The following is a 15,650-nucleotide window of genomic DNA, read 5'->3' as shown; positions in this document are numbered from 1 at the left end:
ACTGCACAGACGCTTTGATAATACACATACACATAATACACGTCTGTGACAGAATAAACCACATCTTTTCTTTAATCTACAGAGATATTTTGTTGTTTTGTTGATATTACATTATTATTATTGTATATTTTTAAGTTTCAATGTGATTTGATCATTTTATCATTTTTAGGCGGGGGCTAACACTTATGCACTAATCTATGGGAGATATATATACTGTTTAAAGGTATACTATGATAAATTTAGATTAGTGCATATTTGACCTTTCAGTGACCCAGCTATGATGCTTCAGGATCAATTTTATTTCACGTTTTTTAGGGTTTCTGGTAGGTTTTCTGAATGGAATGTGTGTGTAACCATGGATACAGTTTAATCAGCATTGAAAACCTCAAAAAACAATTGATCCTGGGGGCTTCTACAGGCCATCAGGGGGGTAAGTAAAGGCGCTATGATAACCACACAAGCATCCGCTGGGTCAAATACATATTAATATAATTTAAAAAAAGTGTCACTGTGCATTTTTAAGTTATTCTGATTCTGATAATTGCAGCAGTTTTACGTGAATTGCAGTGATATATTAGATCAATACACATCACACACTTTTTTATATACTGTAGTTTTGCTCTCTAATGTTAAACTATCCAAAGCTAAGTTAGTAATGTCAATGCTTGTCTCCTTCGCTCACAGCTTTGAACACTGCACAGAACGAGCTGCGGGACTTACAGTGCCAATACAACGAGGAGCTGACAAAAAAGTAAGTTCATTCTTTTAATACAACTTAAAGGGCCTGTATCAAGAAAACAGCTTTCTGAGCTATACCGTTGTATCCTCTGCATTCTTTTGTTTCTTTCGCAAGTGTTTCCTTAATCCTGCATAATCCCGTCCCTCTTGTCCGCACTTAAAACACCAGCCCACACACCCATGTACGTCATACGGGGGGAGTTTGACTACACTTTTTAGATTCACCGAACTCCACCCTGCGCAGATTTGCATATTTACCTCATTGCTAATATTGTTAATCCGCTCAATTTTAAACATTTTGCTTTTCACGTCAAGTCCTTTGGGTATTTTTGAGATGCACATATTATTTTAAGTTATACAAGAAAAATAAACTATAAATAAAAGTTGTTTAAAAGCCAGAACCTGACCTTTAACATAAAATACATGTATAGACTATGCTTTTTTGGATAGTGACTATGAATTGAAATATTCAGCCCTTACCATTTTTCCTTATTGATCACTAGAAAAACTCCAATTTCACCCTATGAAGACATGAATAGCTGTCCTTTGCAGCCTCTCAAAACATTCCCAAACCTCAATGCTGTTTATGTAACTAAAGAATTCAAATTGTTACCTACCCACTCAACTAGCCTGGAGCTTAGTGGCTTTATGGAGCTTTTTCATCAAACCGAACGTAGCAAAGATAAAAAAAAACATAACCTTTTTGCGTCCTCTCCCTCCTTCTCCTTTCATTCGAGTCAGCGCGTCCTTCCCGGCTGATTCATATATTGTTGAATTTGGAGTGCGTTTTAGCGCTTTAGCCCGCGTGAACCCCTCTCTAAAGGAATGCCGTTGTGAAAGAGTGACTGAGGCGCTAATGCAGTTCGATGAGGAGGAGAGGGAGCTCGGTGTTTGGTCCGCGCTCTGGCAGCCGGGGCCCTGACAGCCCTCGAGAAGAATTGCTCCATTTAAAGATTGCTTCAGAAAACACTCTACCTTGTCCTGGCTTTTGAGTATCCAGTGCGGGTGGAACGAAATGAATCTGCTATGAAAGATGTCGATAGGCGTTCACAGTAAACAGGTCTTTGTTTGGGGTGAGCTCCAGAGCTCAGGCGTCCGCCGCTAATGGATTTTCTCCCAGGCTTAATCCATGGCACGATTGAACTGATGTTTCTAGAGCCACTGCCATCCATTCTGCCGGGCCGGACACTTTTTCAGCCGGGCTCACCTGCTTGTATTGGAAGTCTGTGTTTGTCAGGGGCTTATTTAGAGCCGGAGAAAGAGGCCAACAGCTGTCGACAAGTAAATAATAATGTCAATCCGCAAATAAAATTACTCAGAGATAAAAGATGGACTATTTTACTACACAAAGTTGGGTTCAAACTCAATAGGGCATGATAGGAATAAAAAGGTTAAAAGCAAAATGATATTTACTTTTCTAACAGACATTACAACCACAAATTGGTACTGCTTAATTACATCTTGAAACAGCTTTATTATGCCTAAAATGCTAACAAATCATTAGCAGCCATGATTAGATTACAATGAATCGTCTTTAGTAGCAGTTCATAGTCTTAAATGTGTGAAAACGTGTTTCCTTTGCAAGAATGAGCCCGATCCAGCCTTGAACTTCAAATGTCCTTTTATTTTCCATGCATTTCTTTCAGCACGATCTAAAGACTTTCTGTTCTTCACAGGTGCAACACCTGCTGCTCCAATTACAGCTGAGAGAGACACATTTTGGCCACCACAAATAGGAAGCAGATTTCTGGCTCGAATGAAGCCTGATTTTTTGGCGTCACTCAAAAACACTTGAGTTACATTTTGCCGTTAAAATCTCAAAGGAGCCGACCAGAGGCTTTAAAGAGCCGTATGCGCCTGCCCCATTGAGGCGCATAAGATGATCGTGAACCTCATCCCTATCAATAACAGATAAGGCTGAACATGAATTCATTTATTTGCACCCTTCATCTTAGATCATTAAACTGTGAAACATGAAACTGACCCCGCCGCACCTGCCTGTTTGCCTCCGAACGACCGCGTTGATAAAAAACCCACTAAATTTGCTGACACAGGCCCGGGACGTTAAGCAGCTAATCAATACAAAACATTTTCCGCGGCCTGTGACTTCATTAAACGTGATACGGTCACCTGCGAGCACTGCCCGACGGTGTGTGCCATCTGTCCCAGCCACGTCAACGTCCCGGGACAAGAGAGGTGCCCAGAGAAAGTGTCCTGTGCTAATGTTTAGAATGATTTATTATGGGAGACATAAGGAGGCTGCAGTCAAGAAGGAAATCTTTTTTTTTCTTTCTTTTTTTTCAGTTTTTTTTTTTTCATTTGAAAGGTTACATTTTGTTTGTAATTTGGCAACCTCCTCAAGCATAAAACCTCTGGTCCTTGAGAGGATTTTAAGAGATATTATTACACAATTCAGAGCTCAAATACCTGGTAAAGTACTTTCAAAGCCTTAAAGGTTCTCTGGCATAACACCCTGTTTAGTCATACATGGTGCTCAGTGTTGACAATACCTTATCCTGGTTACAAGTTAGTTTCCTTCAAATGCACCGCAGTAAAACTATACCTTCTTCAATGAAAGTTCAGACTTCAAAGGCAGACCAAGCCTCGTGCGGCCGGGGTATTTTCAGCTTATCAAAAGTGCATAATGTATTTCTTTTCCTCTTTTTTTTTGAACAGCTAACAAACCTGGCGCATATTTTAATCAATCTCGTCATCGTCCCTAATTTATCTGTATCTACCTTTTGAAAAGAAACGCCGGTCCCACGTGAGTGAGGAGAAACGGTTGAACTTCAAACAAACCTCATGCATATTCACACCGCGCGGCTGTTTTAATTAGAAAACGGTATTATCAGAGAATCCGAGTCAAAGTCAGGAGTGCGCTGGATGTGACTAAATCCACTGGGCATTGAGCTGCTTTGAAACCTGTGGCCATCCATCCTCCAATAATTGACTGTATTTTTTCATGGCTTTATACTTGCGGAGAAGAGAACTTGAGACGAGAAGTTCACAAGTCACTTCGTGGGAGCCGAATTCCCGGGGTTTTCTTTAGCACTTCTTTGAATGTCGAAGGCCAATGGAAACGGAACTCATTCAGTGCAAACTTTTTATTAACCACAGCGTCTAATTTTGCAATGAAGTAATTACACTAAGTTTTTCTAACAATTTGGGAATCATTCATAAGCACCTACAATAATGTGGTATGTGTTTCCGCAGTCTCTGTGTCTTCTTCAGGTCAGAAATAGGTTTGGATGATTGTCTCAGTATTTTTGGGAACTTTCTCCATAATGAAGCTATTACTTTTGCAAACCATCAGATTGTTTTGTCGCTCAAACGATAATTGCCATGAACAAGAAACAAAAGGCAAGGCATACTTATCTATGCCGCCCATTTCATACACAAGATAACTCAATGCGAAAAAACACATCATGCCATTTTCAAATACTACACATTAAGTATATATTTTTATTTTTTGGCAATAGTTTTTGCAACGTTTTTGTAATTTTGCATGTCTTCCAAACAGCAATTTCAATATTATTTTGTAGGGTGTCGAACTAGTTTGGGTCATGGGCCGAAATTCAGCCCCCACAGCGGGTCACAGGCCGCATATATTGTAAAGGACTGTGGCCTCATAAATAACGGCTTACACTTATTGTGCTTTATCAGCCTGTGTCACACGTTTCTCATTATTCAGTCACTCCACACTCGATGGCAGTAAGTCACTATTGTAGCCACAGCCGCCATGGGACAGACGGATCATTTACCACGTGACTATACTGTGTTGTTTATATCCTGATCTCTTATTATGTCAGTGCCCTCTGCTGGACACGTGTGGAATTCTTTCCTTGTTTTAATTTAAGCTGCCCCCTACTGGCAGGAGTGAGCATTTTGGTTATTTCTTTAAAAATCCATAACTCCGCACAGGAATGGACTAGAGACGTCCTTTTTTTTTTTACATACTCTCAGGGGCCGAATTTGGCCTGCGGGCCTTGTGTTTGACACATGAAACATGTAAATTGTTAACCATAGAGTCCATCTCTTCATGACACTGCAGTTGTGAATAGGCCACCCTTTTGCTTTGTAGTGTAGGTAGAAATGTTTAGGACCCTTGCATTTAGGGCCCGAACCTAGTAATGTCTGAGCCATGACGGTAATCGCGATATTCTTGCCTGTAAATTATTGTTATTAACAATTTATTTACTTGTTTGAATGTGCAGCAGAAGTCTTGAGCTGAATTTTGGTTAATATTTGCTTTTAGATTTAACTTTTTGGTCACTTTGAAGTGAACTCTGGTGCATGTGGAAATTGTGCCCCTTTTGTTCAGCCTTGACCCTCACTTTGGTTTACTATGCTCACGCATGCAATCAAAACTGAAAACAGCTAATTTTTACTCAGTGTTAGACGCATGCTGCAATGCTTTTAACGGCAATTTTATATCTGTAAGTCCTTTAGTTTGTCCAACCAGACGCGCGCTTATGGAGCTGCTGAAGTGATGACGGTCGCCATGTTAAACTTCTTCCCTGAACTCATTATCTGATAAAAAATTATGAATAGCCCCACTAAGCAAAGAAATGTGGCATCTGAGCGATTCATTCAACTTTTTTTTTTTTCAATTATTCAGACTGTTTTGACACTAATAATGATAAAACTACTGACCAATGCTAATTATCCCCAAATCCATGGCAATTACGTTTTAATCTGCCATAATTATAGTTTTCCTATCAGTCTGTTATTACAAAGCTGCATCATCCCCGCAGTGAACCGTCGCAACAAGGTCATCCAACTTCGCCATAATTGTTTTACTTTTCACAAATCGCCCACTCTGTACCTCGAGTTTCCAAATAATCAAGAGAATTACCCAAATGTGGCACAACACTTGGACCCATTGTGTTGAGTGGAGAGGCTCTCAGTAATCTGTTTCCCCTGGTCTCTGTTTGTGTCCCAGAGCGGAGGAGGTCCACAGCATCATGGCCGACCTGGAGAAGGCGAACCAGGTGAGTCTGTGATGGAGACGCTGCTGCTGCTGCTTCTGCTGCTGCTGCATCGTTTGGGCAATCACTCGTGTAATCAGGCCCAGGATTTAATTGCACCCCCTCCGTCCTACCCCATCCGCCCCGTCCCTCCTGCGCTCCGAGTATGTGATTAGCCTGTGTAAAACCTGGGAGGAGGCGCTCTACATTACGGCTCCTTCTTGATTGCTTCCTAGCCTGATGCTGCTGCTACTTTTGCTCTACCTCAACTTTTAGTTTCTCAAAATGCAGAACCATTAAGCCTCTCCATAAGGAGTGTGGGCCTTTAGTCACACAATGTTTTTTTTTTATTTTTATCACAATTTTAGTTGTTACAATTTGCATATTGCACAGATAATTATGTAGTGATCTGTCTCCATTTGTCATGTGTGCAATGTCCTAATGCTGTTGTTTAGATCTCTATGCATTTGGTTAAATGTGCACCAAGAACTGAAGGATTGATTTTGAAATGTAAATCCCAATGCTTTTCGCAATTGCAATAAAGCAATCAGTTTTTTTGTTTTTTTGTTTTTAATTGTGTGGGTAAAAAACGCAATTAGATATGTGCCGTCTCATTCATCTGCAATCATTTTTTTTTTATCCACAACTACGAACCCACAGTATCACGGGAGCAATGTGCAACAAACTCTATCCAAAACCAGTATTTCTGGCAAAGGCAGCCTCTGCTACTGGAGAGAGCGGAACCGTGCTCACTGCGAATCATTTCCATTGTCCAATTTAAGGACGGTTCAATCACAGCCGTTTGTTGCATGTCACCCAAATACATAAGAAGACTTTTGTTTTCAAATCACCTCATGTTATTTAGTGCCAACTTGATCACTTCTCTCGCCTGGGATTACATTAGGGCTGGTTGGGTATTGCCAAGAAACTCACGATACAGAGTCAGGTGCACAAAATGTAGGTTTTTATTATGATGAATATACTCAGCGAGCAAGTCAAATCTTTTATTGGAGTAGTTAGAGTCCATGTTGTGATACAGTATGCTCTGAATAAAGACTATACCATATTATCCGGATTATAAGATCTAAAAAAAATGCCTATGTAGAAAAAAACAACAGGCTGAATAGGCTTAGGTTATGCTAGCATAGCACATTGATGGTTACATAAATTAAACAAAAAACCCTAGGTGTCTGGTATATTAACGTCACATAAACAGTTCAGATAACTATAGCATAAAGAACATACCAAACTCTCCATCTCACTCCAAATCACTAAATCCATTGAAATCTTCATCTTTACTTCTTCTACATCTTTACTACAATCGCCTTGGCAACTACCTGGGCACGGAGGTGTAACTGCACCGTTGACAAGCCTCTCCCGGCAGCACGTTTTTCAAGCTCTCATTTGCGAACTCGTTCCTCTAGCTGTGGCCATTTCGCCATTTAGCCGGTGATTAGCTTTTTTTGTTTTCCTCATTGCGGTGAGAGCTACCTCCACTTTTTGCCAGTCCCTCACAGGTTTCTCACTCACTCCAAACTTTCTTTCTGCTGCTCGATTAGCCTACATTACCCTCTAGCGTCATGTGAAATTATATATTTGAATTTTAAAAAAGAAAAACTAAAATCACATATTAGTCGCTCGGGAGTATAAGATGCACCCCCAGCTAAACTATGAAAAAAAAGTGCGACTTATAGTTTGGAAAATATGGTAGTAAGAGAAACATATTTGCGTTTCATCGTGATTTTTTTTAAAAAGTATTCTTTGTTATTTGCCAAAGTGGTCATGTTCGTTTTGATGTGGATGGAGCATGCGTTTCTCCAATTGGTTGATCTGTCAATCACTCCTAGCTGAAAAAGGGGAGACTTTAGAATAAGAAAGTTCTATTGGGTGACTAATTACTTCCTACATATCATAGAACATTAACTACATTATTCTTCAGCTTAGTTCTCTTTTGAATGGCAGGTGATATAAGTCAACTGTGCTCATCTGTCACCTACGTTTAAAAAGCACGGCCTATTTTCTACCTCAGCAGCAGTACCTCCAGCCACCTCTCCCTCTCCGTATGTCCCTAACTTCTCCATTACACCTAACTGTGTCTAAGCGCCCAAACTCATCTATTCCAGGAACTATCCATTTAGCTCACAGGGTTGATTGCCCCCAGTGCTACTTACAACTCCCTCTTCCTGCTCCTCTGTAGATAAATGTCCCGAATATGAAGCATTAATTAGGCAGCCCCGTTTTGACGGAGCAGGTAAACAGTTTGGGGAATAAAGTGGGGCTGAACTAAAGAGCGTTTTCAGCAGAACGGAGCGGTGACTGCGAAGGTCTCCCCTCCGAGCCTCGGCGATGTCTGTGATTTATGTGGATGCCCTGTCTCACCTTTATGAAGTCAGCTATCTCATCAGCACTTTGTTTTGACCTGTATTATTGGGTATGCACAAATATTTAGAGCTAACAACAGGCCTTTCTGCAGTGTAGGTCTTATGATGGATACTTTCTCACTTTCTACTTCGCTACATTTCAGAGCTTGCATTTCGACTTTTCACTCCCCTACATTTATGAACTGAAATAAAAGTGAGTGAGATGTGGTAGAAGCTAAATTTTTATTCCAGTAACCTCTTTGTCGGCCCGCCGCAGGTGAACCTAAAGCTGCAGTAAAGTTGTTCTGATCAGAAACATCACAGTAATAAAGTCTGAAAACACCTGCGGCACGTTCAGTCTCTTCTGCATAACAAGTACATTTTTGTCTGATACTTTTACTTATTTCTTTGCTCATATATCTGCACCTTATCACTTTGTCACACGTCCATCACTGGGCTTTCTGATCCTGGTATATTACAATTAATATAGTAAAATGGCAGCAAAGAAAACGCCCACACAAATCGAAATTGAGATTTTAATGGTCTCAAACAGCATATTGTAAAGGCAGCTACTATTGATGAACTGATATATAATCGGTCTCCTTTTGAATTTCTCGGAAAACGTCCTAACCTTGTAGTTTAAACCTTGACAAGTATATGGATTAAACAACGAGGAGCTGTGCATTATACCGTTTTAATGCACAATGCAGATTAAAATTCTTTAATGCACAGCTCTGAGTTGCTTAATCCACTTATACCATGGTCCAACAAACTGAAACAGTTAATTAGGGCTTGTTTGCTTTTTTTCTAAGTCCTGGGCAGGAGATTATTATTTTAGTCCAGTTGCTCGGTGATTGGCAAGTCACCGATATTAGCAGCCAATGATGAGTGGAGCTCCAACCATGACGTCACCTCCACAAGGCAACGCTAGCCAAACTAGCCATATACCTGTACCCGAATCCTAACCCTAACGATAGTCAAGTTTTTCAAGCAAACCCTAAGGATAGTGGAGTTTACAATGGGTGTTATGCAGGCGTGAGTACGAATCCAACCAATCAGGGTATGCAACTTTGACCTTTACCATCCTGTGAGGAAAACAAATGTGGGCAGGAGTTATAGTGTGTTCCAGGCAACTGGTAACTTCCTTTAAGTTACTTTTGGCCATAGCTTCAATATAATGTGATTTGGCATGTTTTGAATCATTTGTTTGTGGAGAAACATTCATGTAATTAGCATTAGCATCATTAGCATCTTATTAGCTAACTATTGTAGCATTAGCCGTTTTGTTTACATATGAGTTTATTCAGCTGAAAAACTCTGAGGTCGTGAGTCGTAATTTTCAAGTGGGAAAACGCACTGGAACGCACCATTATTTCACTTTTTAATCTGTTTACCTGAAACTTGTTCCAGCTCAATTGTTTGTCGTTACTATGGAAACAGCTGCAGTGTAGTGATATAGAACGTGCTTTAACTGTTGCCGGAATTAGTAATAATTAGACTATAATAGTGTACTTAATAATAATTAATACGTAAACAATTCTCGTCAGTTAGCATGGTAATTCTCACTAACCATGGTTAAAAAAAACGTGTTTAATTTTGGCACTAGTAACTGGATCTTGATTTTAAAACGTGCGTAAATCGCTAATCTAAATGGCAATTGCGATACTTGTAAAAGAAAATGGCAATTAGATAATGTCTAACTTCACCTAATACCCAGAGTTGGTGTCCTGCCACTGCAACAGACAAGAGAAGACAATCAACGATCTGTGTTTTAAAAAGCTAAATGATTTCTGAAGGATTAAGAACTGTGATGTGTTGATTTTTCCAGAAAGCAGAAAGAGCTCAGAGGGAAGTGGAGAGACTACAGGAGCAGTTGGACAACTCCACGGGCAGCTCTCATCCAGCAGAGGGCGCTACCAGGGTAAGAGAGGCCACATGATGGCAAAGACACTCATAAGATATGGTTAAGATATATATAAGATATATTCAAGTCACATAAGCCCTGGCCTGCCAAACACACCGTCAATTAATGAACTGATGTAGCATTGTTACATGTTTTTTTTTTAACACCAAAAACAAATTGGTCTAAAGAGAACTCCACCATTAAGCAGCCGCTTACAATGACGAGGACTAACTTGCACAAAAGTAGGTTCATTGGTTAAAATAAAGGGTGATATTGTTTTGCAGTATATCACAGTACAGTTTATCGTATCGGAAACCATGTATCGCAGCATAGCATACATTTTCCATAAACTAACATGAGCTATAATCAGTAGTGTAAAAAGTGGAGAAAAAAGCCGTGAAACAACTCTGTTAGCCGCTACTAAATACTCTAACACACTGTGGTGTCCAAGCGTTTTAATGTGAACAATATCTCCAGTATTTTATCTTTTAAAATCTCCATTTGTTTATCATTGCTGCTAATCCCATGATTCTTAGCGATATGGCATCACGATCCTGAACTCTATAGAATAGAATATACTGGTTTATAAATATTTTTGACAGTTTTGTTAAGACCAGATTTGGTGCTGATTGATTGAACTAGGGCCGGGTCTTTTTCGATTAATTACTATTCATTATTTACATAAGACTTAATATGATTAAAAATATTACTCAAAATTAATCACAATTTACTTTAACGGCACAGACACTTTTTCAGTTTCCTTTTTCCTGGCATTATAGGGACAAACAAAGCGTAAAACCAAAAACTATTTTACCCTCAAACTTGTTTATTCACACACTTAAGAATGCATAAACTTCTTTCAAAAGATCATTCTCCAATGTTTTTGGCCGGACAACATAAATCAAATAGCTGTTGTCTTTGAAGTGTTTGAAATGATCACACAGGCCTCACATCTCCACTTAAAATAAGTGAAAATGTTGGAAAATACAAAGAAGCATCTGAAATATACCTCTAAAAATAAATACACCCCCTAAATAAATGATGCTTCATTGCGATTAATTAATTACAAAGGCCATAATGCACTCGATTCAAAAATGTAATCGAGTCCCACCACTATTTTAAACAAGAGACTTTTAAAATCCTTTTTCCATTTGCGCTTTTAAAAATGTGTCAGTCAATATCAGACTGATTTATATTCCATTTATACGTTTGTGCTTTCTTTATAAATCAATTTGTGGTGAAATATTGCGGTTTGTTGAAAATGAAAAATCATAAATGTAATACTTTGTGCATTTGAATTGTACCAACATTGCTTTTCTAATCAATAAGCAACATTAATAATAGGTAGATTGTTTTGTAATTCTTAATAAATCAACAGTATGTACATTTGTTATCAATAAATAAGTATTGGGTTTGAATATTTTAACCTCAAATCCGGAGACATGTCTGAGTAATTGCTATGTTGTTGTTTTTTCAATCCAACAAACCCAGCCTTTAGATAAGTAGTCCCATTTTCCGATGTGCCTTCCTTGTGCTTTTGTTGTCCCCGTCACTCCCATCATCACGTATTTGTGTTATTTCAGGAAAAGAGTGACAGTTCAGAGGTGCTGCCGTCTCAGCTGGAGGCCGCGCTCTTGGCCAAAGACAGAGAAATCCTTCGCCTCCTCGAAAACATCCAGCGACTGCAGTTCACGCTCCAGGAAGTGCAGGAGGGCTCGGCCAATCAGATCGTGGAGCTGGAGCGGCAGTTGGCCTATAAAACAGAAGCTATTGAGGTTATTACGGGAGGCACTTGGGAACGGCTGTGATTAAAACTTTCCTTGTTACACCTGCTAAATGTGCTCCTCCACTGTTTTTGTTGCAGAGATTAGAAGCTAAATTGCAATCCCAGATGGACTATGAAGAGATTAAAACTGAACTCAGGTGACTGTCAGATTCTGCTATTTATGAATCCAGGCTTTACAACTTTGTACTTTTGGTGATAACAAATTTATCACACTTTTGGTGATAATAAATGTATCACCAAAATATTGTTGTTGAAATATCAGGTGACACAATAACAATATTGCAAGAATCTACAATATACGTTATACACACTGAGGTTTTCCATCTGATTGAGATTTACATTTTTTGCAAACACAGGTGATAAAAAAAACCCACATGGAAATTTAAAAATGTGCACGACTTCCGTTTTGCTCATAATTATGCTAATATAGTTCTGTTTTAGCCAAATTATTATGGTCCTGATTTGTTTTTTTAAATACTTTTTTTAAAACGAACTTAATACTTAAGTTTGGCCACTCACTGTATATAATAATGTAATTGATTTATAAATATTGTATTTTTACACATTTTTGATTCTGTTCTCAGTATCTTAAAAGTGATGAAACTGGCTTCAGCGAATGGCAGCTCCACACAGGTATGTGCCACTAAAACTACACAACAGTTTTCAGTTTTAACAAAGTTGGCACTTCTAGCTCTAGCTCTTTCTCTCCCAACACTTCTTGGTGTTGTGAGAGAAAGTTTGCAGTGCTATTGAATGCTTCAGTGATCGTCATCCATTATAAGGCTATCTGCAGCCGCAGATATTGATTCATTGAAATTAACAGCTTGTGTTTGTTGTGTGTTTTCTTTTCTATAGGATTCTGCCAAAGCTGCAGAGGCACTTTTGTTGGATAAAGAGGCCTTTCTCCCGTCTCACAAATACCTGGTGGATAAGGCCCGACTTTTGCACAGTAATGGTAAGATGACACTGATATGTATTTACACTTCACATGAGAAAGAAGAGACGTTTAAGGATAATAAAAACAGAGAAACTTTGTCGCCGTCAGCTCTCTGAGTGTTTGGCGCCTGTTGGTCAGGCTCAATTGATTCTTGGATCAATGTTTCTCAGACTTAAGGCTCTTTACATAAACTGCTAGAGTTTGTGGTTACGATGAAAAAGAAATGCAATGTTCTCTTCTGAGCGATCACTGTGCGATATTAATGCCATTATCGTTATATTCACTTTTCACTTCAGTTTGAAGTCAACTTTTGATCAAAATACCTTTCAAATTTGTCTTGCTGTTAGTGAGGCACATTGTTATCTTTCAGCCTTCTCCTTTTCAATTTCTTTGTGTTTTCTCAGTAGACCAGTTACTCAGTGATTTGGCAGGTTTGCTCAGATGCCCCTCCTGATACAACCAACTGTAACTTTTGCCCTTTATTGTAGTTAAATAAGCTCATCCATCTTTTCTGCTCAGTCCAATCTCAGCTTTCATGTGTCTTCAGTCATTTCCAAACTAAACCCTTGTAATGCGGTTTCTCTCTCAGATGAAGAGCGCTCGGAGAACAGCGGCAGGAACTCGGTGCGCCCTCTAGTGTCCCACCCCTCCTCGCAGGCGGACGGTCACTCCTCTCCCAGCGCCCCGACCCCGGACAACTCGACATCGTCCGGCGCCTCCTCCACGGGACTCAACCTCATCCGTCCCTTCTCCGCCTCTCCCAGCTCAATAGATCGACTATCAGGCGACCACATCCTCCACAAGGCGCTCCTCTCGCCGCACTTCAAGAAGGAGAGTCTCATGGCTTTCCCCACCGCCCTGTACGCTGCCAAAGTCGCCCTCATGTCCAGCTCCCAGGGGCCCGGCGGCGGTGGCGGGGGCGGAGGAGGGGGCATGTCTGGAGCGGATCAGGGACTCCCAAGCGACCAGTCGGAAAGCGGCAGCTCGACGGGAGAGGATGACCAGCTGGAAACGGCGGAGATCGCGTTCCAGGTGAAGGAGCAGCTCCTGAAGCACAACATCGGGCAGAGGGTGTTCGGGCACTATGTCCTGGGACTGTCGCAGGGCTCCGTGAGCGAGATCTTGGCCCGACCCAAACCCTGGAGGAAGCTGACGGTGAAGGGGAAGGAGCCGTTTCTGAAAATGAAGCAGTTTCTATCGGATGAACAGAACATCCTGGCACTTAGGACCATCCAGGTTCGACAGCGAGGTGAGAACCAATGATTATACGTATGATGGCAAATGTAATGTCTGTGTTTTTGAACCAGGAAGTATCTGTGGATACCTTTGTCATTCCTCAAATTGTGTGTGTTCATTAACAACGCAAAATATGACAGAGAGCATTGGAATGGGTCTGTAGTTGTTATATACGGTCTGAATACTGATGTCGCCGTGTAAACTGCGTATACATTTTATATTCTGTGTAGATTACAACTATCAATAGAATTGAAACAAGCATAACTTTCTGCAGTCACTTTAGTAGATTGCTTTAAAACCTCTTACCTCCTGCCTTTAACCCAGCACATTTTCTACAGTTCAGCTTTACCCAAATCTAAAAGCTTCTTGACTGGAGCTTACAGCCTAAAGACCTGTGTAACATCCCATTTGAAAGCTAGGAACTTCAATATTAATGGTACCTTTTTTTGTTGTGTTTTCAGCGCTGTTGTGTCGCATTTTTAAGCGTGTTTTAGTCACTTTTTCATCACTCATGTTTTGGCCGCTTTTTTGTGGTGTTAATAGATTAGATTAGATTAGATTAGATTTACTTTATTGTCCACCGAGGTGGAAATTTGTCTTTGGTTCACCATCACAGTCACAAAATCACACATCGTCACAACAGACATGACAGACAGTATCAAAGACAATAAGTTAATAAGAACAATTAAAAACAGTTGTGCTGCGACTCCACTAGCGCTTATTCAGCAGATTTATTGCAGTTATTGTTGCTTTTCCAGCACGTCTTTTGTCACATTTTTGTCAAACTTTTGCCGCATTTTGACGTGTTTTTGTAGTTTTCTCATCTTTTTTAATAGCTTTTTTGTCGTGTTTTTTAAGTCATTTTTGTCACTTCTTTTCTTGCTTTTTTATTACACTTTAGTCGTGTATTTTGTTGGTTTTTCAATGTGTCATTGTTGCTTTTTCTGGCACGTTTTTGTTTTTGTTTTTGCTCTTTTACCACTCTTTTGCTTTTGGATTTGGCTAATGCCAAATTGGAGAAAATGTGCTCGGTTCATGTGGGGGTGAGGAGGTTAAAGCTCAAATTACTTTCTATATTCTATAGAATACTTTTGTCTCTATAATCGATCCTGATGCACCTCTGCTTGAGAGGACTTATTTGGAGACAATTTATTTCTCTTTTTATGTCAAAGTAAAAAACAAAACTTTCAAAATTATCCTGCAAACGTACATTTAATCTCTGTTCATAGATTTTTAAATGCAACATAAATACAAGCTTCAAAAGGATCAATGTATTGAAATATCTCCAGTCTCACACAGTAACTTTGAACTTTTCAAAAATGACCACCATTTCTGTGTTCGCTTGCTCACTTCTCACTCTCTCTTTAAGTCGTAACATTACCCATGATCATGGTGTGTGTTTTTTTTCCTTATTATTTAGGACCCTTTTGAAGATTAGCCAGCTCCATTTTGCCGCATATGCAGTGACTCTTCCGCATTGTTGCGTCTCGTGGACCCGTTTCTGCTCTAAACCCTCTCTCTAATCTAGTCGGGGCCTGTGGATCCGTGACTGCTGCGTGGCTGCTTCCTGTGCCATGTTTGTAGTGTTACTTTTCAACTTTGTTTTCTCCCCAGATTCTGGTGCGTTTGAAAGTCGAGCTTCCCGTACACTGCAGCCTCAGACAGCACGCGCTCAAAGGCAGCCATTGATCTAGCAGTCAAAAGCGGGTCTTGGAACTGCTCT

The 15,650-nt window shown here is 40.0% G+C and overlaps 1 protein-coding gene across 3 annotated transcripts in view; it reads left to right on the top strand.

The window, feature by feature from the left end:
- The window catches only part of cux2b (cut-like homeobox 2b), a 199,858-nt gene that overhangs the window by 173,305 nt on the left and 10,903 nt on the right, over positions 1-15,650 (top strand). For all 3 annotated transcript variants that reach the window (XM_079566853.1, XM_079566854.1, XM_079566855.1), the window contains exons 8-15: positions 685-751; positions 5,681-5,729; positions 9,894-9,986; positions 11,552-11,743; positions 11,833-11,891; positions 12,339-12,387; positions 12,610-12,709; positions 13,281-13,940. In XM_079566853.1, the coding sequence (XP_079422979.1) occupies positions 685-751; positions 5,681-5,729; positions 9,894-9,986; positions 11,552-11,743; positions 11,833-11,891; positions 12,339-12,387; positions 12,610-12,709; positions 13,281-13,940 (1,269 nt within the window). The remainder of the gene's footprint in view (positions 1-684; positions 752-5,680; positions 5,730-9,893; positions 9,987-11,551; positions 11,744-11,832; positions 11,892-12,338; positions 12,388-12,609; positions 12,710-13,280; positions 13,941-15,650) is intronic.

Source organism: Gobius niger (assembly GCF_951799975.1).
Source record: "Gobius niger genome assembly, chromosome: 1".
NCBI classification, from domain to species: Eukaryota; Metazoa; Chordata; class Actinopteri; order Gobiiformes; family Gobiidae; genus Gobius; species Gobius niger.
The sequence above is the reverse complement of the archived record's forward strand: the minus strand, read 5'-3'. Positions and strand labels throughout refer to the sequence as shown.